This window comes from Mus musculus, chromosome 5 (assembly GCF_000001635.26).
Source record: "Mus musculus strain C57BL/6J chromosome 5, GRCm38.p6 C57BL/6J".
Classification (NCBI taxonomy): Eukaryota; Metazoa; Chordata; class Mammalia; order Rodentia; family Muridae; genus Mus; species Mus musculus.
The window spans coordinates 96,696,370-96,720,535 of record NC_000071.6 but is presented as its reverse complement, the minus strand read 5'-3'; the positions used below and the strand labels follow the sequence as shown (position 1 = coordinate 96,720,535).

Here is a 24,166-nt window from a genome sequence, read left to right as displayed (position 1 = left end):
CTATTTTATGCCTATGGATGTTTTGCCTGTATGCGACTGTGCACTACATGTGTACAGTTTCTCTGGAGGCCAAAAGAGGGCATCGGGTCCTTTGGACCTGGAATTAGGAATAGTTGTCAGCTGCCATGTGGGTACTGGGAACCAAACCCAGGTACTCTGGAACAACAGTGTGTCCTTTTAACTGCTGAGACATTTCTCCAGGCTCTTTTCATTTTTCAGAACAACGTTTCCCCCATGAACCTGAGGCTCACTGATTGGCCCTACTGTCTACGCGTCAAGTCGCAGGGATTTGCGTGTGTGCTTTCTGGGTGCTAAGGTTACAGATATGCACTACCATGCCCGGCTTTTCTGTAGGATCTGAGGATGTGAACTCAGGCCCTCGTGCTCAGTGCCTAGTGCCTCACTGAATCCTCTCCCCAGCTCACAAGTGGCTTTTAAAGGTAACTCATATTTGAGCTCCATCCCTCAGGGCCTTTAATCCTTGAGTCCAGGTAGGGGGTGGGTATCATTATTTTTAAACACATCCTCAGGACATTCAATCAGGGTAGAGAACCACTGATGTAACAGAAAAGTAGAGAGAAAACCACAAAGCCTACATCAAAATCTTTAATGTCTGCTTTCTGCTCTACATAAACCACAGAAGATAGGGGAAGTCATACAACATAGAGCTTTATTATATCTTCGTTTATGCTTTGACATTTCTAACACTGGAATGGTAAAGCCATGTCAGGGGAAGCCAAGGAAATGGTGGGTGGTGGGGTCACCTACTTGATTTTGTTTGTCTTGTATAGTGGTGGCCATGTCTGAACTCAGATGAAATATGTGATGTTTTTAATAAGAGAAATTGAGCAGGCATATTAATAAGAAAACTATTTGTAAGTGATAAATAAATTAAAAATAATCCCAATTGTGGTTAGTACCCTGCTCAGAGCACTGCCAACGGTCAGTTAGGCATGGACTGATGGGACACCTCAGTGCAGTTTTACTAGGCAAGAGACAGCTGCATAGAACAGCCTCTGTGCGACTATAAACTAATGAGGCATGAGGAACCCAAGTGGTCCAATCATACACGCACATACAACTGGGTTTAATTGACCCAGCTGTTGTCTTAGTGTAGGAGTCATCCTGACCTGAGACAGAACAGCGGAGCCTGCCCTGAGATCTTCTCTCTGTCATCTCCCCCATCACACTCATGGCCAGTGTGAGCTGTGTAAGCTACTGGGCTCTCATGATGTGGTCCATCTGCTCTGAAATCAGGTCGGGGTGATACTCTCTAGGCAAATTGCTACTTCAATGAACATGCTCAGAAATAAATGTAAAAGGCCAAGAGCTGAGCATGGTAATGACTTGAGGTGAGGAAATAGAAGAGATGTGTGTTTGAAAGTAGTTCATGGTTTTTGGAGGGAAGGGAGCTTTGATTGAGGCTCCATTGAGAAGCGAGGCTTTGGCAGCATGCACAGGGCAAAACCTAGCAAGTTATGACATGACTGTAGGAAATTAACTATTAGGACAGGAATTTTCCCATGGGCTCACAATAGCCAGAGGATTTCAATAAATGGATCTACCCTGCACCAAATAACACGTCAGCCTAAAAGGCCCATAGTGTTCTTGGTCATGAACAGTAGGCTTCACACAATCAGTAAATATACAAGGGCTGAGCCATTCAGCTGCTCGATTTAAGCTTTGAGAGCAAGGGGGTCTTTGAGGTAGGAAACCACACACGTTTCTAGAAGTCTTGGGGAATGAGTGTACGTACTCATGTGTGACTCAGAGGCTAAGTAGAACTAGGTTCTGTGAACAACAAGCCTCCTCAGTCAATGCTTCAGGCAGAATCAAGAAGCTTTGATGGTCACAGATGGTTAGACCTGTCCTTGGCTCCTCTGGAAGGTACCTCTGTGGACCAGAAGGCAAACTCCACCCCCGCAGAGCAAGATGTCATCATCTGGAAAGCTCATCTGATTCTCAGGTTGGGTATCTAGTGGCTCTGGCATGCAGCAAACGGCCATGCAATGCATATTGACATAAATGCTGTGACCCATCAGCAGATGGCCTTTTACTGGGCTCTTGAATGTCTTTAAGAATTCTCATAGTCTAAGGATAGTTTCTCATAGTTTAAGAATCCCTCATAGATTGAGGGATCTTTTTTTCTGGGTCTAGCCAAAAAAGCAATACCTTGCTTTAGTTCTGTTGTATTGCCATGTTGTGTTGGCAAGAGTAATCCAGCAGGATTCCCTAAAATATGCTAGAAACAGCAGTTATCCCTCAGTTCCTGACATCTTTGAAGGGGATTGAAATCATTAAGGGGTCAAGAGCTGCGTAGTCTGCCGTCTGATGGAGCTGTAACACTATCAACGTGTTCTAGGGAGAATAAAATTAAAATAAAGACAAGGATTTAGATTTGGGGCTGGATGTCATAGTCCCTCATTAATAGCAACAGAGGAGTTTTATACATAGTAATTATTTGGTTCAGGACAGATCCATTTCATTGTAAGACATATAACATGGCCTTCCGTCTCTGTCCTCTAAAGGCTTGTTTAGCTCCTCCTCATTCTCCCAGTATTTGAGTCCCGGTGACTACTGACTCCTCCTGACTATGGGTAAGCAGCTGGATGCCCAGGAAGAGGCTCCATTTGTCTCCATCTCTCAGCTGTGTGTGTCTGTCATCCCACAAAAGTGATGTTTGTCCACCCTGCAGTGCTTTTGAAACACACAGGTCTGTGGGATTTTGACCGCTGGCTCCCTTCCCTCTGCAGCAGGCTAGTTACAGTAGTCACCATGAACCAGAGACATCTCCTGCCCCAAACCTCTGGATTATTCGGTGACAGAAAATACATTTTTTGCTTAAGTCATCGAATTCTGGAATGTCTTTGTCCAAGTAGCTTAGCTTCTTTCCTAGTTGGTATCACTCTTGATTCTAATTTCCGAAGAAAAAAACAAAGTTATTAAGCATAGGGTAGGCAGGAAAGCCCATGGGGAGAGGATGGTCTTCTAACCCAAGCTCCCTGGGAACTGGACTCCCAGCCTTACCTCTTAGCAGTGGGAGGAGGCTCATGCCTACCTTCTGCACAGTTCACAAAGACATATGATGCCCTATAGCTCCCAGGGCAAAAGCAAGAGACTTCATGTAACTCTTTTGACTGTGTTAGGAGCACAGTCAGTTCTCCTCTGCTGACATCAAGATCTCATGGCAATCTGGTGATAAAGCCACTTCATGCAAACCAGCAAGAGGGGCTTGCACACTCTGGGAACCAGTGCTCACCTAAATGTACTTGTAATTTGCTCTCTGGAGAGCTGGCCCTGTCCTAACTCCAGATCCTGGTAGACTCAGGCTCACCTAGTGAGACAGATACTCTGGTTTAAGCAGTAGCTAGCTGTGCTGAGAGGGGATGAGGTAATCTACTTCTTCTACGGGAAGCTTAGGCTTCCAAAAAGAATCAAATGCACGATTCTCTAACTGGAGGACAGGGAGAGACCAGGGAATGAGGATCCTGGCTAAATGTGAAAACAGGAGGCTCTCGGTATACAGTGAGGGAGGGTTGCACATCCCTGCCCTTTTGATAGTGAAGAGGACTGGGGCTTGATATTCCCAGCCAGTACTCAGAGTTACTGGAAAGGGTAGATTAAGGTATGTTGGTGAGGCAAGAGAAGACATGGTCAGGAAGTTAAGTCTGCCTGGAACAAGCAGATAAAGCCAACTCCCCAAGTCAAATGGGAATCGGTCTGCCTCTGGAGGGTACCACCCCAGGAGGAGGCAAGAGCACAGCTATCTCCTGAAGCAAATATAGCCTGGCCTTTGCAGTCTGTGCAAGATTCAAAGTCAGAACTGTGAAAGAGAAAAGAGAATCTGTCCTGAGCCCTACCCCATAGGACTTGGAACCAGCCTGGGGTCAGAGGAGAGCAAGGGCTGGGACTGACCAGCAGGCAGGATGCCTGGCAGAGCACTGCAAGAAGCTTAGGGCTTTTAAAATCTGTTCACTTGCAGTCACCTAACACCACAGCCAAGAGCCTGCCTGCCCTTTCATCTTTGCAGCGATACAATCGGCAACCTGACAGAATTCTGGCAGAAGCAATTAGCTTATGAATTAGTTATTAAATATCTCATGCAGCCGAGGTATAGAGGTTGCTAATCTGCATACTTCCTGCAGGAATTTCAGGACAATAGGGAAGGGCGCCTGCTTTAATTTGCATGAGGAATCTTAGCCGGTTTGCTCATCTCTGTCTGGCTCTCCTACCATATATATCACATACCCTTTCCACCGGCACCTGGGACGAAGCAGCGGCTCCTCTCTCAGCCTGTCCCCTCTACCTTTTACACTGCCTCTTTGCTGAATCTTGAGTGATTTGCCTGGCTGAGCCGGGATATTGACAGTTGCATACTCCCCTGCCAAACCCATTTCCTTATTCATCAGACTCCTTCTCTGCCTTCAACTTTCCTCAAACGCCATCCTATTACTAGGGAGGCCTTTCCCGTTCCTTCCTGTGCCCTCTAAATACTCATTTTATCCCCAACAGCCCTAACGATCATCTGGTCATCTCTCTGTGACACAGATTCACTTGTTCGTCTGCTCACTGCGGGACTCTGAACAAGAAGGTGAGTTTGGAGGAGCCATTACGTCTCCTGATTCAATATGCTCTGAGTGGAATGAAGAATCTGTGATAGACGATCCAAAGCAATCTTAGAAGATATCTAAACCTTTCAGGTTGTCATTGCCTCTAAGAAGTGATGGCAAGTCCAGCTTTGGATTTACTCAGTGTCTCTCTGGCGCTCCTCACATCATACAGCTGCCAAATTCTACAGATTCTCCCCAGAAATGGCTCCCCTTGGCTCTCTTCCCATCTCCCAGCTCACAGAGTAAGACTTAAGGGGACCCAGTTGTCTCTCATATCCTTGCTTTGTTATTGTCTCAGCTGCCCTCCAGGTGCTGAGCTTTCTGCCAGTCCAGTGTGGATCCTCACCTCATTTCCCTCCCCCATTCCATTCCCTTAGATACTTCACCTCCTTCCCTGCTCAAAAGTCTACAGTGATTCTCTGTTATTTTTAGATTAAAGTGAGATTATTTATCTCAGCTTGGAGGACTCCCTATGTTGTCATAACTACCCACGAGTCTTAGCTTTTGCTCTTTTTAGAACACGTGACCCTGGTCCACTCAGCACCTGTTTATTCATGGTTTTTTTCATTTCAGAAAAGAACGCAGATTTAACTTCCCAGAACTCTGACTTCCAAAGGCATTCCTGAGCCCACCTCAACAGTGTCTTTTTACTCAGTGTAGACTTCCCTGTTTTTTAACTCTTTAACTCCAAGTCTACGCCAGTCTTCCTCGAGTTACCCGTATCTAGGGAGGCGCCTCATCCTGCTCAGTAGAGAAATCCAGGATGCAAGGGCGCATCTGTGCATCTTTGCTTCCTGAGGAGCGGCGGAGCTTCTCTAGAACACATTCTCATTCTGTTGAATTCAGGCTTTCTCCTCCGGTGCTGGGGGCTGAATTCCAGACTTCATGGATGCTAGGCACATACCGTTCCACTTACCTACACTCCCAGCTGAAGGGAATAGTTACCATAGGACATTACACTGTGCTCTGCAGTCACGGTAATGCCAAAGACCAGAGGGGTACAGGTTGCTCCAGAAGTGTTGACTTTCTGGTTATGGAGATAAAAGCGCTTATATGATATTATAATTTTGTGCGTGTGTGGATCTGGCGATCAGACCCAGGGTTTTACTCATATTAAGGTTTTACCCACTTCCTAGGAGTTATCTCCCTACTTCAAACTGCCATTTTTCTAATTTAGTTTTACCAGCTACAATAAAATACTTAATACATATAATAAACATAATATAATGGCATATAATTAGTGAGGCAAAAAATAAGTATCGGTTAAAACAGACTATATATATATATATATATATATATATATATATATATATATGCCAGGATGTAACAGTCCCCAGCACTTGCTTAGGGGAAGTGAACCTAGGGCTAGATGGAGCAAGAGAGGACCACGTACCTGGGGAGGCCACATGTTCCAGGTGGCCCAGCTGGGGCTGAGTGGTGATCCTGTAGATGAGTTCTGTAGGTTTGCTGTCCTGGTCGGTGGCCGACAGCTGTGCAGTAGTGATTTTCTCCACCGAGTTCTCATCTAAGACCAGCCCTCTATTGGTGATGACGACTGGTGGGGATTTGTCTTCTGTAAAATATCAGAAACAGTATTTTGTCATGGGAGGTTTCCAGTTCCCTTTCTTCAGTTCCAGGTTGAGTGCCCAGGAGGTAAGATCAGAGGAGTTCTGAGAGCTGTTCCTCAGAGGCCCCAGGAAGGGGCCAGTCCTGGATTTTTATCTTTGCTGGTTATGTAAAAGAAGGACAGAAGCTCCACAGTGAACACTGTGGGAATGGAAGACCCCCACATCTGCTGTTCTCTATTAGCACACCTGATACTCCTTACCTAAAACACCGATGGAAAATGACTGGTCAGCCAACTTATTGCCTTCCCCATCAACCACATCAAATTTAAAAGCAAAGCTCCCACCAGGTTCTCCTGGTCCATGGCTGTATTCTATCTGCCCTATAAAATAGAGAAGGAAGGAAGAAAAAACCCAGATTAGTTATAAGTACCTTTAGCTACTCATTTCTGAATCGAGAGGTAGAATACTTCAATTGGTATTCACACCGAGGAATCAATTCACACCTTCCTTACCTAGGTGCCATTTTTGACATTTTAATCTAAAGTCTCATTCCCTCTCTTTCCTCTCCTACCACCAACTTCCTTATACCTTAAAGGCTCCTCATAACAAATTTCCTCCACATGACATTTCCTCTGGTAGGGCTCAGCTATTCTGAAGTCTTTAGCTTGGCTTCTGAGGTGGTCTCATGAGTACCTAGGTAAATGAGGCTGCATATGGGCACACGGCACTGACCCCAGCCACATCATTTGGAGCCACCCTCCAATAAATCCACATCACAAGGCAAGAGAGGGCAGGCCTGCAGCCCACCTCTCCAGGGATCTTCCATTCCCACTGCCTGGAGCATGGGCTGTATCCAACCAATAGATAAGCTAGCACATAATCTACACAAAGAGGTCAGGAAGGATCCAAAGGAAGAATGACAGGGCATCCCATTTTGCTGACATACATCATGTGCCTGGACCCATCAGTGTGAACAGAACCAAGCCCTGCAAAGGACTGCCTGCCCTCATTTTTCACAAGGGGACACTGAGGAATGCAAGAATTAAATAACTATGCCATCCTGTTGTCTACTGCACCTCCTTGCCGACCCACAGATCCAGTGAGCATCTAGCTGCTCTCAGTTTAGGTGTGTCAGTACTTTGTCAGAGCCCATACTTCTTCTCCTGGGGCCATATTTCTCCCTCTAGAAGGAATTGCACTGGGTCACATGGCTTTGAGCCATTTCTCCTCCCATCTATGATGTTTTTTCCTTTTCTACCCCCGAAAGCACTGTACAGTAGCTATGTAGCACTCAACATTTATGTCTTTGCGTTACATCAGCATTTTCTGAAGGAGGGATGAGGCATGTAATCTCCCCTAGGCAGCTCCGATTTATGCTCTTCCATTTAACCTAGTTCATTAACTGGTGCTCTTGGGGAGCCGGGCAGAGATATAAATTGCTCACCTAAGGAAGGCATAATTTTCACCATCATCCATCCCAACACACTTCCTTTTGTTTTTTCTCTCTCACACATCCTTTTAGCAACACAGCATTCAATCTGACACTTCCCCCCCCTTTACAATAGACACAGATTTCTCAGAAAATACATTTCTCTGGCCTAGAAAAATAATCCCCTCTCCATTTTTTAAAACAAAAGAGAGACAAAGAAAAATAAATGAAGCTATAACTCAGCTCGCATTGAAAACAAAGAAAGCACAGGCTCCTGCCACAGGCTTGCCAGGCACTTAGCTCCCACTTTGTTATAGCAGACAGACTTTGGGAAGCTTCGACAGGCTGAGAGAACAGGCTGACCTTGGCTAACGTCTGCCTGGGTGAAGCTCCGGATGGGGCCTCTAACAGAGATTTGCTCTAGGTTGTCAGCCTTAGCCATCAGCAGACGCCCTGCACCAGGGTCTTCCTTCATGATGTATACAACCTGGCCGGCCTCAGAGTCAGTGTCTGTTGCTTTCAAGTGCTGCTCTGTGATGCGTGCTACGGACCCTGGGAGAGAGCGGAAGAGAGAAAGGTCATTCTCCATCTTTCCTTCAAACGGGACACTAAGTGACACACATTACTCCAGAGTACATACCAGGCATTTTTCTGCTTCCATTTCCAGCTGAGTAAACACTAATTTCCCCAAAAGAAAATCATGTAGAACTATGCTCTTTGCTCGTGTCCTCTTTACTCTTGCTCATGCCCTTATAGTAGCCTCCACGTGGAACCTAGCAACAACAGCTACTTCTATGAAGCACATACATCTAGGCCTTGCATTTAAGAAACCTGCTTCAATTTGATTTATTTGCTGTCTGGAGAATAACGAAATCAGCAAGCACCAGCTGTACCTGAGCTCATGAGCATCTCTCATTGTCATCTTGGACTAAACTGTCAAAATCAGTGTTCCTCAAGTCGGAAGGTAAACTGAGCAGAGGGGTCAGGTTTAGGGTCTGTGTGGAGACTGGGGACAGAGGCAAGACACCCACCATGGGAACACTTCTCAGAACCCTGCCCTTAGCTTCCTGCCCAGCTACATTCCTGTCTTAAAAACAGCAAATACCAGTGATGTCAACATTCAACATCCATGCCATACATGTCTTGGTGTTTGGAATGACACTGCCCCTTCTCCCAAAAATGTGACCTTTCACACTCTACCCAGACCACCCAGTAAGTAGCCTTGAGGGACAAGACAATGTCTTCCTCCAGACAAAGATCTGACTGACTCGGTGCTTGACACGATATGCTATATCCCAAGCGCAAAGTTCCTCATGTGTCATGTATCCCAGTGCATGTGATGTCACCCCTGCTGTCCCTCTGCAATACACCACAAGGCTTAGAGGACAGAGTGATTTGAAGTTCGATATAAAAAAAAAAACCAATCATGTCTTCTCCAAGAGCCCATGAAACAATAACAGACTACTTTGCTTGTAAGTAGCAAAATGCCAATTTATAGAGGCTTTGGTAACTCTCAAAACTGCAGACTTTATTATACCACGTGCTTATTTTTCAATACAAAACATATGGGAAACTAAAATAAACAACTACAGAGTTCTGGTGCACAGAAACTCTAGTCAAAGGCCCACTCACTGTTAACTTCCTACAGTATAGCATATCCAAGACTAATATCTATCATTGCGCCTTTAAGGCTACTAAAACACAGCAAAAGTCTGACAGTTTGATGCCAGAATGGCATACAAAGTGATTGTCAATTATTTGCATAACCTCTTAACTCCAAGTAGCCTCCCAACTGCTCTTCTGTGCCTTTTCAATTTTCTTAAAAATTAAAGTCTTAAAAAATCTTGCCAGGGTTCTTTTGTTGTAGGTTTCTATGCTGCAGGCTGGACAGAGGCACGGTCACAGGAGACCTGGCTCTAAGCTGAACTTTATGATTTTAAGGCTACTGAAAATATTATGGACACATCATAAAACATTCTCAAATTCACTGGCAGAGGTGTATTGCCTGGAGAATTTCCTTGGTTCATATTTCTAACTCACATCTTGAGGTTCTTAAACAGCAATTTCCCCCAAAGTCCACTTTCCTTAGATATTGAATAGCTCCCCAAAAAGGAACCCAGAGCATTAACATGGAAGAAGGTACTGACTGTCTATGCAGGCTTCTTTTATATATATATGTAAAGTATGGGAAAACGAGGTTATGCTCTTCCATTCCTACAGGAATTGCTATGGCTTGATGATGGAATGTTCTTCAGAGATTCATGTGTTGAGGCTTGGTCTCTAGCTAATGTCACTATTTTGGCAAGTGCTAAGAACTTTAGGGGTTAGAACTAAGCTTAGGAAGTAGGTCTCAGGGAGGGGGGTGTCCTTGGCAGCTAGATATTGCTCTGGTCTTCAGCCCTGCTTATCAAAAGACAAGAAGCTATGAACAGCTCTTCCTGTTTCTGCCATAATATGGTGGTTTCTTTCTTTCTTTCTTTCTTTCTTTCTTTCTTTCTTTCTTTCTTTCTTTCTTTCTTTCTTTCTTTCTTTCTTTCTCTCTCTCTCTCTCTCTCTCTCTCTTTCTTTCTTCTCCTCCTCTTTCTCCTCCTCCTCCTCCTCCTCCTCCTCCTCCTCCTCCTCCTCCTCCTTCCTTCCCCTTCCCCTTCTCCTTTTCTTCTTTTAACCACAGAAAACACTGGAGCCAGCCACCTATGAACTAAAAACCCATGAAATCACGAACCCATAAAAAAAAAATGCTTCCTTTGAATGTGTTTTTCATAAATATGTGTCATGGTGACAGAAAACCGGGCTAACACACCTGCTGAAAGCTGAAGTCCTCGGTTTATTGCCAAGTGGGGAATGTTGGTTGATGGCAGTTCTATATAGATCTCCATTCTTCCTGTGTCTACATGGAGGCCATCCGTGAGAGAGAACCGGAACTCATCGACTGCCATATAGATATCACCAGGTAAGTAGCCAACCAGCCCAGCTAGGACATCCTGATAGGTGAAGGAGGAGCCTTGGTCTAAGACTGTCCCATTTTCTAGAGGGTCAGAGGCAGTAGACCTCCGGAGTAGATGACCTGCAGAAGGAAGAGGGGAATGATAAAGAAGCAAATAGATTTATATACTTATATAATCAAAACAGTCCAACTTTGCCAACTAGCATGAACCTATGTAGAATATGAAGTAGCTCAGAGACCCTTGGTATAGGCATAGGTTGTGTCTTGTGACCTTGTCTATAAATAAAGAAGACAAAGGTCCACCCTTGAGACTAAAATTCTCCTAAGGAGACACAAGTGGAAGCAAAATATAGTGGCTTAACAAAAATTCACATCTCCCTCCCCGGATTCAACCCCACTCCATGATCTGAACTTTATTTTCCCTTCTGCAGAGTGAAAACAGCCCTCCATCCTCTGAGCTTACAGTGTGCAGATCACAGGGTCTATGCTTTAATTTCCTTCCAAATTGAGGAAGACTGTAAGCATGCTTTTAAGGAGGCTTGTTTTTCTGTTTTTAAGGGGGTCACACATGGCAAGGGCATATGCCATCAGACTATAGTTATAGTCATCAGAGATTGAGAATTAAAGTAATTGGAAAATGGGTTGGCCAGTAGCCGCTTCCATTATTAACCCTGCAGCAACAACAGCAATTCTGTCTTTAAAAGTGCAACCTGGAGTTGAGAGTGATTGACACCATGCATGTCTCCAGAGCTTTAGCTTCCGGGTAGCATTTAGAGGAGGGGGTGGAGGGTCTACATTTGCTTTAAATTAGAGAATGCTCCTGTGGCACAGGGAACATGTTTGTGAGAGACTTCTAACATGCTGGCAGGATGCGTGGGGCAGCACCGATGATCAAATGATGTCGTCTACCCTGAGAGGAAGCTACACAAACACTGAAACCTGTTTTGCTTGAGATTATAAAGGAGACCAAGAAAAGAGTTGAATTGAAATTTCAGAGACACCAATTACTTAGCATGCAGGTTTTTAAAATAGCATCAACCAGGACCCGTAAGGCTCTTGGCTAGCTGTGAATCTGATTATATTTTGATGCAGAGGACGAGCTGTACGTAGGGAAGGAGAAGGAATAATGAACCCACCCACAAGCTCACGCTCACCACCCATCAGGCACCTTAATGAAGCAGCAGCTTTCCACCCTGGTTTGTGTCTTACCATGGTCAGGCTTTTTCATCAATACAAAGATCAGCTCGTTATCTGGGGTGTCCAGATCTTGTAGACTCAAGGAAGAATTGCTTATCGCCACTCCCGAGCTCAGCCGTACGCCCAGGGGCCGCAAGGTCATCCTGGGAGGCTCATCGTTCTTCCTCTGATGAAAGTATAAAATATTTGGTCTCACACAGATATGAGTTTAAGAAGGAAAAAAAAAAACCAAGAATGTATCATTACTGAAACAGCCCTCACTATCCAGTTTTTAATGTGCTGTTGGGTTTATCTCCTAGTCAAAAATGTAGATTATAAATAAGAGGTCACATAAATAAAAGGTCCCTCTGATAGGAGGCTGATGGACATTCTATAAACAGTTACTAAGGTATTTTCCATAGGTAGAGTGACCATAATTTTCTAGATATAAACAATAGACATAATTTAGAAACACAGGTATATTTGAGGATCAAAGTCTATTTTAATTCAGGTGGTCTTAGAAATTTCGCAACACACCACAGTAGCTACAGAAGGCCATGGCCCCGGGAAGCATAGCTTCTAGCCCTGCTCCTAGCCCTGCTCCATCCCTGGCCCGTATACAAGTTTTCACACATTTTATCTTCTCAAGGCAGAGGGCATTTCATTCTCAGATTTATCTTTTTTCTCCCTCTCCTTGGTGCCATAAAGCAAGACTATGATTTAATCCCAGCACTTGGAAGGCAGAGGCAGGTGGATTTCCGAGTTCAAGGCCAGCCTGGTCTACAGAGTGAGTTTCAGGACAGCCAGGGCTACACAGAGAAACCCTGTCTCAAAAACCAAAGTGGGGGTTTCTCAATAAGTATAGGATTGAGGATCAAATTCCTTTGATTTTATAGTTAAATAAATAAAATGAATTTATAAAAGAAAAGGCCAGCAGTGTATGGAGAACCCACTTGTGGTAATATCAGAGATGGGCATATGTCAGTTCTCATCTAAATATGGAAACGGCATGGTGTCTCTGATTCCTACAAATTGTTTTACCCAAAACAAAAATAATTTTATCTTAAATCAGAAATTCATATCTCCAACTCAGACCTTCCCCAAATGCCAACTACTATTTCAAAAGCTTCCAGAAGATCAGGGTTATGTGTTAAAATTGATATTTAAGTTTGAAGGTCACATGCAGCCTTTTGCTTGTGAGTTGATACATGGGCTTGTTTAAGACTGGGATATCATGTAGTTTAAGGTCAGCTCTTTTAAGAGTGGGATGTTGTATGCCTGAAGGCTTATTCTCCACCTTCCAAAATCTTTACCTCAATGGTGATATTGATGCTGTGGATTTCAGAGCGACCACTTCCGTCACTCACATAAAAACTAAACACATCGTGGGTCGGCTCGATGCTTTCATGAACGCTCTGAAAGTAATAAATGTAGTTTTCTAGGACATCTTGAATAGGGAATGACGCCTCCAGTTCACTGTTGGCTCCTGGGCCAAAGCGATCTCCTGCATAATATCAAGAGAAAACATTTACCTTGATTGATAAGAATCTGATCTAGAAAAGAAGACCTTAGCAACATGTGATAAAAGTGTGATTGTAGTTGAGAAACCAGGACAGAGCTCAAGACCAGAAACTGGTCTTGGGTTGGATGGTGCTTCTACGACTCTTCCCACCTCTAAATGGATGCGCCGGTCCTGCTGTCTCGACAGGGAATCAGGTGATGCCCAAGTACCTGAAACCTCTTGGTTGCTTTATATTTACACAGGACAGCATCTGTGGTTGGTTTCTTTCCAATCATTTACCCAAACAGAGCGTAAATATCAATACAAATAGCCAGCATTCTAATTTAAACGTTAGCAATTTCAGAGGCACTCTTCCTGGTATATTCTTCAAGTGTTACCCATTTCTCTCTTCATAAGAAAACGTTAACTAATGCCTTTTCCGTTTAGAACCTCTCTTCCCACACATTCCCATTTGACTTCCAAGTTTCTTGTTTTTAAGCTTTCTTTATTCTCAAGTCCCTCTCCTACTTCCATGTGGTTTTATGGTTGTTTTGTTTTGTTCTGTTTTGCTTTTTTCTTTTTAAGAAAGAGACGGAAGGAGACTGCATTTAATTAGGGTTACTGCTTGAGGAAGAGTCAATGTACCAGGGACTGCGTGCCACTAAGAATGTAACTCCCCACACCCTTGTGACCTTTGTCTCTCCTAGAGCAGTGGTTGGAGTGTTGGAAGGTCCAGTCCTGTGGAAGTCTGTGCAGGCAGCCACTGCTGCTGTGAATTCATGGTGACAATAGCTATGACATGAATAGAAGACACCATTTTTCAGCACTCCTTCCCATATTCCAGGTCTGATTTCCAAAGTTCCTTAAACTATCTATCAGTTACAACCCAACCTATAGGATTGTATGCCAGGGCTACTGGGTACTCAGACACCATGTAAACACCATAACACTCAGGTACCTTTCAGACTTGGAAGTGTTTGGGTCCCATTCCAGGAGGAAGTGCTACTACAGTCTGAGTGAGTGTCCCACTAAGACCACGTATTAGTCTCCAGCCTGTGGTGGGAAGCCTTTAGGAGATGGAACTAAGTGGGGAGTCTTAGAATCAGGGTGGCTTTGAGGATGCTAAGACCCTGCATCATCTGTTTCTCTCTTTCAAATCCTGGGCTGAAGTGGAAATTTAAGGGTTCTTTGGAAAGTCAGCTGTGTTGTATAGTGTTTTGCTGGGGCAAACACGTGAAGCAGTGTTTTCCTGAAGTGGACACAGATGAAAGACTAAGGCAGACTCATGAAGGAATGTTTAGCTGAAGCAGACACAGGAGAGAGGATGTTCTGCTAAAGTAAGGACATGATGAAGGATTCTTTGGTAACAGCATGCATATATTGGTCTGCCTTACATTGCATACTTGAGCTGCATTTGTCAGGACTCCATAGGGAGACATGCACCAAAAACCTGGTGCTGTGCTGCAGTTTCTTGCCACTTGCTAGGATTCAGGATGATTGGCAAATGATGCCAGCTGAGACAGACTCACATGCCAAGGCAAGACCCATGGAAGACATGTGATGTTTGGAGGGAGTATAAAAAGGACAGTGATGGGGGCTGAACTTGGCTTGCTTATAGAGCTAGCTCTGCAATGCTTATGGGTCTCACATCTTTGATGGTCTTCTCTTCGATGAGAGAGGCACAGCCGAGAACTTTTCCTGGCATTCTTCCAGGTCCCTCATGCTGACTGGTGCTGAAGCTAAGGCCTGGCTGTCTGCTGGTGGCATTGCTGCTGACTCATGTTTGTTATCCCAATTCTACCGATCTTGACTACTAGCATATCTGTGAAGTGTTTGTGAGTGCATCGAGCTGCCCCTGTTGATCTGTGGACTGAACTGCCAATTCCCAGACAACACAGATGAGAGTTGCTCCAAAGAGCCTTTCTAAACAGGTCCACTTCCCCTGTATCTTTTCTTTTCTACTACTTCTGGTGGGTGGTGGAGGTTAAAGCATATAAGAACCATAGTTAAAAGTAGACATTGAAAAAATTAAAGTTACACTGGGCTTAAGGAGAGAGCTTCGTTCTACCATTTTACTCTGGTAACGATGAGTTGCCATAGTTAGGGGGTTCAACTGACCACAAACTACTACCACTGCTCTCAAAAGGAAAGTATATCTTGCCTCTCTGGCAGTTGATTTATCTCCGGTTTGTGTTATTGTAACTGAAAATTGACCAACAGGGTACATTTTGGGAAGTGAGATGCTCATGGGGGCGCCTTTCAAAGTTCTGTACTTTGCTGCCTCCTGATTCCTCACCCCATCCAATAACAAACGTTGCAAAGGGCCAAGGGCGAGAGTAAGCAATGTCTAAGTGATGGATGGCTTGGCCTGGTCTTGCTTCTAGCCAAGTCCTTCTAATTGATTGATTTTTAACTCGATACCACAGTTTTCTAGAGTGGAGAGAAAAAAAATTCTGTGTCTACACATTTCCTGGGTATATATGAACAACACAAAGTAGAGGTGGTCTGTATAAAAACCAAAGAGCTTCGTCCACCCTCTATATGATTCTTTGCAAACACCAGATTCTAAAAAGGCTATTAACCTCTTGCCGGTAGACAGAGCTGTTTGCTGGCACCCCAGTGTAAAGACCAGGACTGAAAAGTGCCTTTTGTTGGCTTGTTTTCTCACAACTTATTTGAAAGAAGAAAAAGAAAATTGCATCTGAGAGAGACCTAAGCAGCCAGTGACCCAGTATTCTCTGGGACAGAGAGATCGGTTTCCAGAAGGAGCTGCTGAGGGCACTTCCCAGTTTTGCCTTGTCCTTTCTTCAATCTTCATAAACCGGGAACTGTGGCTTTGTTATCTGGGTCAAGAAAAGCCTCCGTAAATGCTACCTCAAAATATACAGAATAAAATAAGCCTCGTTTTAAAACTGGTGGAGAGTTAGCTGGTCATCAGGGGAGTCAGCCAGGGAGGCTGCAAGCATCAGTCTTTCCAAGTTTTAAAATTGCACTTTCTATTTTTGATGTACATCTCTGATGTGTGTTCCCTGCCTTCCTCAGCAGAATGTCCTAGGTACAAATTAAACTGTCCCCGGTGAGTGTGGCTGTCATCCTGGACACCTGCTTTACTCAGCACTGGAACTGAGATGTCCTCAGAACAATTCATCGGGTCATGCCCTGATCAGGCCGGTCCCGAATGACCTTAGATTCTATGCCATCAGGTTTCATGCTCAACATGGTAATCATTCTGTTTTCCATCCTGCTTGGTTAAAAAGTAAAAGCTGCTTTTACCAAATTTAAAACTGTGTTCCAAAGGCCTAGAATTAAATTTAGGTGGCAAGTTGCATCAGCATACAAAACACTTGCTTCCAAACAGAGGTATGGGGCTTCCTCCTCTGAGGAAAAGGCCACCTCTTCAGTTGATATAAACTGGTCAATTATTGTGTGCCCTTGAGCATCTTTTCTTTCCGTTAGGTTCATGCCCATTCCACTATAGAATGAAGAGTCTCTTAGTGGTCCTAGGACAAGCACCCATTCTGGGCATCACACATGGACTAACAAAAAGTGTTGGTTCATGGGCTACACCAGTGGGAGCTTTTGGGATGCTGCCCAAGAAACTGTGTTTTCACAATGTCTTCGGATGTGGCTTATGCACATTATAGTTTGGAGAATCTTTTTTTTTTCCCAGAGCGTCTGAGACTTGGCAGGATTTTGACAACAGCCTATCTGGGCTGTTTCATGTGCTTCAGGTAAATGTCAAGCTGTGTTACAAGGAATGCCTGGGAAAGAAATCGCCTGGAGAGAGGAGGTAGTGAGCAGCCGCGGCCTACCATGCTCTCCCACCTCACCAATGCAGAGGTGCGTGTCTCTTCAGGAGATGCTATTTGTCCTCTGTCCACAGTGGCTCCCTCTGACCCTTCAAGCTCCAATTCCCCGTGGCTTTTCTGCCTATGCAGACAGAAGCCATTGCTTTGTTCTGTGCCCTCAAGGCGCTGCTCCTCTGCTGTCATTTACCACGTAATCCATCAGTCTTTCTATTCGTCTCCCACCCCAGGCACGGGTCAACGCTGTTCATGTTAACACTGCATCTAGCTCGAACATTTGTCGAAAGGAGCTTAATTATGCAATAAACAAATCTTCAGGCACACGCGGAAAGACAAGGGAGGGAAAAGATCCAAGACTTTCAGTAGGAGAACATGACCATTTTAAATGAGTTTCTGGTTATCAGGCTCAAGTGGCAGCCACCATGCTGGACACAGATACCTGCAGTCAATGGCCTGTCTGTGGGAGCTGCTAGCTCTGCGCCAATTAGAGTCCGGCACAGGCATTTGTTCACTCGGGAATCTCATTGCAGACGGGGTGGGGGGTAGCTCAGAAACTGTCAGGAGCTGTCTCAGCTGCCAGTCACAGTGGGTCTCCAGGGGCCTGTGGACTGCAAGTGCCTTTCACCTCTCCTTGTGTACGATAACCTCCAGTGGGTTTAGGGCAGATGGTACAGGGGAGGGATGCTGAAGAGGATGTCAGAGATAGACAGCATGCATTTCAATTCACGACATAGCCATAGGAGGAGCCGAGAGACAAGCTACAGTTCCTCCGAACTGCAGCTGCCTCATAGGAAGGGGACCAGGATCTCTGTTTCCTTGACACCTAATTCCGAATACAACCTGTAAGCCCTTCATTCCCCATGGCTCATACTCTAAATCCCTTTACTTTGCTCTAGTTTTTCCATTTATTAACCTTCTAACATCTTGTGGTTTTTTTCCCCCATTTATTCCCCTCTCTCTGCTAGGATAAAAGTCAATATGAAGGTGGAGAGGGTTATCTGTTTTGTATACTGATATATCTTTGATGCTTAAAAAATGCATGGCATAAAGAAAATACTAAGTGACTTATTTTTTTCTTACATGAAATAAACTTTCCTTTCTCTCAGTTTCTTGAAAAGCGGGTCCATCTCACTTTAATGCTCCATGTCCAGGTTTAATTAGAATATTTCCCCTCCCCTCCATTTCCAGATCCTAAACAGTGGCCCAGCAAAGCCGCAAAGGTTACCTGTTCCTGTGTTCTCGATGCAGCCATACTTGGGCAGAGCGCTTAGTTTAATGACAGCGTCGTCCTGAAGGTTGTCCTGATCTTCAGTCGCAAAGAAGTGGTGGAGAGAGAGTGGTGCTCTCCCTCCCTCATCAACCTGAGGAAGAAAGGAGGGCACAATGGACAACTGCAGGGGTCAGGGCGCAGAACCAGAAACTGTTGCCTGGGGTCACCATCAGCACCAGTTCCACTTTTGTGGGAGGTAGATCTCTGCTGATGAGGAAGGTGTCTGCTGCCAAAGCCGGACTATCTTTCAGCACCTCACAGAGATGCGCACACACCTCTGCTGTGCGTCTCCTATCAAAACTGCACTTCATGGAATGACGGATCTGGTTATAAAGCAGTTCTGGCTAGTTCTAACCACCCATCTCAACATGTTTCAGGATGGGACAGCTGCCTTCTCGGGGCATCAGAATTCCTTAGAGCATAGCTGGAAAATGACAGATGCAGCCCTCCTTCCCGTTCCCTGGGTTGACTGTCCTACAGGCGATACCGTCTAGAATAAAAGTCCCATTTATCCCCTCATATTGTATATTTATAGGGTTATAGAAATAAAGAACTACTATACCTGAAAGTTAATGCTTATCGTAACATCAAAGAAGAAAATAAATCAATATATGTAAAGGCAGTTGTTCAAATAACCTTTTCTTTAGGGCCTGACTTTATGTGCTAACTCTGCAGTCTGGACCTGATGTTTTTCACCTGCCTGCAGGAAATGGTCAAGGCACTTTACCCTGAACTTGTGGCTACACACAGGGTGGCGTATAAATTATAAAATGAGACTCTTGGAATGGAAATAGTTCAAGTTACTTCTCCAAGTTGGAGACGATAGGAAAAAGGCCACAACTATTTGGAAATTATTCAGAGTTTCATGAATTTTAAAGCCCTCCATAGAGCCAGAAGCGGCCTAGGCTTTGGGTATTGTTGTTTCTGTGTAAGGCAGGGGAGGGAAAATTAATACCTGTGAATCCCCTGCCGTGCATCAGACACTATGCTAGGAGTGATGCAGGCTATTTTAATTAATCACCGGAGAAATCTCTATATGGTAGAATTTGTAATGTTTAAGGAGAAAACAGAGGCTAGTGCTTGTTGCAAAGCCAGTCTGGTACGGGCACTCAGCTGGCAATTCCAGTGACAGGCGCGCATGTTATATTGCCTCTCACATAGGATTTATTAATCTTGTTAATAATAATATATGCTGGTTTCATTCATGTGGGATCAGCTTTTCGTGGTTTAATTGTTAGCAACACTAAACTGTACAATCATCAAGAGAATATTCTATTTCTGTTTTATTCCCATTGCTAACAATATCCATTATATTTGTATGTGTTATGTGAATATAACAGCTTATTTTTTGTACATAATTATTTTATATAAATATGTATACATATATATATATCCATATACATAACACACACACACATACACACAAAACAACCTTACAACAACAGCCACTGCCTAGATACTTTGGGGGAAGAACTTGGTAGCCCATCTAGGCAGAAAACCTTTAGCTACATCACCAAGGCTGCCAGCTTTCCCAAGCCCTCGATGGTTATTGATCTGAGAGCTGTTTACCGTGATAAGGTCAGCAAAGGCAATGATGTGTGGAGGGTTCTCGGCAGGAGTGACCGTGATGGTAAAGACCTGGTTGTCCACATGGTTGCCGTCCATGTCTGAGACAGAGAAGTGGAAGCCATCTGTAACCGAATGCCCGTCCGTCTCAAACACAGCTGAGTACCTATAAGAAGAAAAAGGTTTCATCAGCCCAACAAGCTGGGCAAAAGGAGTTGTAATTTTTTATATATATAAAAATGAGATCAGAAACAATATGTTCTTTGAAGGAGCTACAGCCTTTGCTTATGTATTGTAATATAATTGTTTAAAAAAAAAACACGAAAAACCCTTGGAAGACTCCCCAGCGGTCTTCACGTACCTAATGTTCTTCTTGTTGATGTCCTCCATGGTGAAGTTGGAATCCCCCGAGAGCTCGTCCATGTCAGGCCCTGAGCTTCTGAAGAGTACGCCATACAGTGGCAGAGAACTTAACCGAATCCAGATCTCTGGGTCAGAGGAAGAATCATCCTAGTCAGGCAAACATGAGTCAGGACATGAACACAGGTTTGCAGAGGCCAGGGTATGCAGAGTCCCACAGGGTCTTCCCCCTAAGCTAAGGGCGCCCACCCACGGTCACAAAACAACACCACGCCCAACCCCATGCCCAACCCCACGAAAGCCCCGTATTTAGCCCTCATCAAACGCCTCTGGGATAATAATCTTCTTGGAAGACAAACTCAAGGTAACAGTGGGGAAATTCACTCATGGTGTAGGGTGTAAAACAAAGAGATGTTTTATTGTTTCTTTAAGAGCCGTGAGGGGTTGTTTTATTATACATGCATAGTACAGAAGAGAAGATGGCGGCTCTAACTCATTGTTCTATACACACAGGCATAGGCTTCTTTGGCAGTGTCTAAAAAACACTTTGCATTTTAGAAATACACAGAATTCCCTTATAGTATATAATACACTCTACAAATAATACACTCTACAATGAGGAAAGTCTGTAAAACAGACTTTGCTTAGCCAATGATTCACTCCAAGCAATACTAATGTGACAAAAATTTGGATTAACAAAAGAATTTAGGAGGGCCTGTGGACTTCCTTCTATGAGGACTGAATCAATGGATCGCTCCCTAGGACACTTAATCTTAACAGAGAACATTTCCTTCTCCTGTATTGTTTATTGAGAAATAAAATCAGCTTTCTGTTTGTCTGCATTGACAATAACAGAATATCTTCATGAGCAATTTCCTCTTTCTTCGAGAATATTTTTGGAAATGTCTAGGAGGCAGGAGATGTCTTTTTGGAAAATTTCCCCGGGTCATCTGTTGTTCAGAGGAGCGGACTATGAAAATGGGGGCTTTCTCTTTTATTTTGGCAACAGTGAAAACAAATGTTTCGTGATCAGTTTTTCCTGTGAAAGGCAAGTTTCCCTGGCTATACTGTGCAGCTGGTGAGTGACTGCAAAGGATGTGGAGCAGATGTGAGCCGAGCCAGGCAAGCAAGCTCCGGGTCCTTGTCATGCCTATCCACACCACAGAATTGCCTCAGGTCTCCTGAAACTAGCCCGGGAGGGAATAGGAACGTAGGCAGGCAGCACGACTCCAGAAAATTTCTTCTAAATGTATGCTCTTACTGTTTTCTCCTTTTTCCATGTGGGGGATTAAATAGAAAACATAGGTTTCCAGAGTGTTACCACCTACTATTCCTGTGAGTTCTCGCTGAGAAAGATCTCTAAAAGACTGCTGAAATTTTTCAAGTATCCTCTTCTGAGCTCTGAGAAACCACAAGGACAGCGTACCTGACTCTTAATTAGAAGAAAATGTTTCTGACTCACTGCAAATCTGGCAAAGAAATGCTTATTTCGTGCCAGGCATTATCTTATTATACTTCAATTTTGAAAAAGTTCTTGGATTAAAATGTGAGAAATCCGCTATTGTATTCTTCTTCAAAGTATCTTGCCATAATTAAAAAAAAAAAAATCACTAAATTTTAGACCAGCTAAGAGATTGTGAGTTCATTAACATGCATAAGAAAGCAGATACTGTTCTCATGTAATTCCTCTGTTCAAAGCCCTTCATATTCATTTCGGATGGATTCTTATTTTCATTTTACTCTTCTTATTCATTCTAAGTAAATTAACATGTAATATGTAGCTATAGAGAATATACATAACTATTTAGCACATATATATCCACGAGCCTATCCTTCAATGTGAGAATTAGATAATAATTAATTCAAGGTCTGTGAAGAGAGCTTAGTCAAGGAAGCACTTGATTTGCAGCCATGAGGATCTGAGCTTGATCCTTACAAAACTATATCTAAGAAAGTCATATTTGGTGGCATGTGCTTATAATCCTAGTGCCGAGTAGGTAGACAGGCAGACCTGTCAGAGATCAGTCAGCCTAGCAGATATGGAGAGTCCTGGGTGAGTGAGAGACACTGTCTCCAACAACAGACCCAGAACACAACATTGTCTTCTGGTCTCCACATACTCACAGATACATGCACAGAAACATACTGGAATGCATGCACACATAAATAACTTGTGTCCACTTCTTTTATTTTTTATTTTGCCCCAGCACCTTTTTAGCACTCTTGCTTTTGTTTCTCCTTTCCTTTATTATTATGTATTTTGTTTTTCAAGACAGGGTTTAACTATGTGGCTGTGGCTGTCCTGGAACTAGCTCTGTAGTCTAGGATGGTTTCAGACTCAGAGATCTACATGCCTCTACCTCCCAAGTGCTCGGATGAAAGGTGTACAGCACAACTCCAGGTTTGAGTCTTTAAATATGGTTTGATATATTTCTAGAAGGTATATTTTTGATGTAAAAAAAAACCACTGAGTTAGACTCTAATCTTTGGAGGTTTCTTTTTCTTTTTCCTTTTTTATATTTTGGAGATTTTTTTTTTAAATAAAAAAACATAGCTCAGGCTGACCTTAAGTGTGAGAACCTCCTATTTTCCTGCTGAGAACTCTAAGTGCTGAGGTGAGAAGTGGGGGTTACCATGTGGCTCTCTCTTCCCCCTCATTTCTTCATTTATCAGGAAATTCACTTGAGTTTTCTCTACAGTTGGTTATAGCATCGGTTTTCCCTGGAAGTTTCTATATTCTGTTAAAACTGATTCCCAGAAGCATACAATATAATAACGTTAATGTGTTGTATTTTGAATCATTTCAGGTTTGGATGGTATACGGAAATGCTGCTCCTGTTTTAATATTAATCTTGCACTTCTCGTATTACAAACAAGAACAGCGAGGCAGGGGTGTTTCAACAACTTGCCAATGGCCATTACACTCCAGAGAGGCAAGAGTGAATTAAAACCTATCAATCCAAAGCCCAGCGCCCCTCACACTAAGGAAGCTGGGGCAGGGGATGGTTTATTTGGCAGAGTGCTTGCCCCACACACAGAAACCCTGGGTCTGAGCCCAAGCACTGCATACAACTGGGTGTGCCAGTGAACACCTACAATCCAAGCACTTGGGAAACGGAAACAGGAAGTGACCAGATGTTTGAGCTCATCTTTGGCTATCATTTGAGGCCCCATGTAAACCTGAAAAATGCAAAAGAATTAGGGAACAAACCACTCAGGACCCCCCCCCCACGCCCCGCCCCTTGGCTTTGGTATATCCTGATATCCTCTCCTCTCAGCTCTATCCTGGTGTCCACGCTCCAATTACGAAGAGATTCAGTTTTTCCTATCTCTTTGTACTTTCTCCATTTTGGATGGCTTTTCCATTATTGAAATCTTCAGTGTTTCAGGGAAAACATTTCCATACATTATAGCGGAGGGACAGGCTATGTGTGTCCTTTAAGAACGTATGCAACACTGTGCTTTCAGTAGGCTAGAAGCATTCCCTGAAATCTTTCTGCTCTGCTAGGTAAATTCACATTCAATCAGTTTTTGAAAATGTACGTTCAGCTGCCAATGAGCTCACGTTCTGAGGTGCAGCATATAATATGTGGTTAATGGGCAGGCACTGTTCCTGGGCTGCTATTTCGGACTGTCAAACATCTTTCAAGCCCAGTGATCTATTGATGAAGTCTGAATTCAGACATTTTTACAAATTTATAACTTTCACAGGATCAAAAGACCATAACATATGATAAAAAATCATCTGGCAATTAAAAATCGTTGGAACTTTTGCTGAAACTGTAGCGCGCCCACAAGAGAAATCAAGTGGCATTCACTTTCTCATCATTTAAGAAAAGACAATTTGAAGGGGAAAATGATCTGTACATAGCAAATGTTGAATCACCAGTGCTTTATCTAATTACAATTATCTGGAACTTTACAGTGAGATAATTC

At 43.7% G+C, this 24,166-nt stretch overlaps 1 protein-coding gene and 1 long non-coding RNA gene across 6 annotated transcripts in view; one reads left to right on the top strand and one right to left on the bottom strand.

Annotated features, from left to right (window-relative positions):
• Fras1 (Fraser extracellular matrix complex subunit 1) overlaps nt 1-24,166 on the bottom strand; it is a 410,957-nt gene that overhangs the window by 64,198 nt on the left and 322,593 nt on the right. For all 4 annotated transcript variants that reach the window (XM_006534873.4, NM_175473.3, XM_017320847.2 and 1 more), the window contains 9 exons: nt 20,232-20,380; nt 19,874-20,036; nt 18,260-18,395; nt 13,041-13,231; nt 11,761-11,914; nt 10,408-10,671; nt 7,971-8,159; nt 6,439-6,558; nt 6,004-6,183 (listed from right to left, as the gene is read on the bottom strand). In XM_006534873.4, the coding sequence (XP_006534936.1) occupies nt 6,004-6,183; nt 6,439-6,558; nt 7,971-8,159; nt 10,408-10,671; nt 11,761-11,914; nt 13,041-13,231; nt 18,260-18,395; nt 19,874-20,036; nt 20,232-20,380 (1,546 nt within the window). The remainder of the gene's footprint in view (nt 1-6,003; nt 6,184-6,438; nt 6,559-7,970; nt 8,160-10,407; nt 10,672-11,760; nt 11,915-13,040; nt 13,232-18,259; nt 18,396-19,873; nt 20,037-20,231; nt 20,381-24,166) is intronic.
• Gm52781 lies at nt 13,214-18,821 on the top strand. Of its 2 annotated transcripts, none has more exons than XR_003955757.1 (2): nt 13,214-14,072; nt 16,960-18,821. It is a non-coding gene; the product is annotated as a predicted gene, 52781 (long non-coding RNA). The 2 variants fall into 2 exon arrangements; XR_003955756.1 differs by having other exon boundaries at nt 14,942-18,821.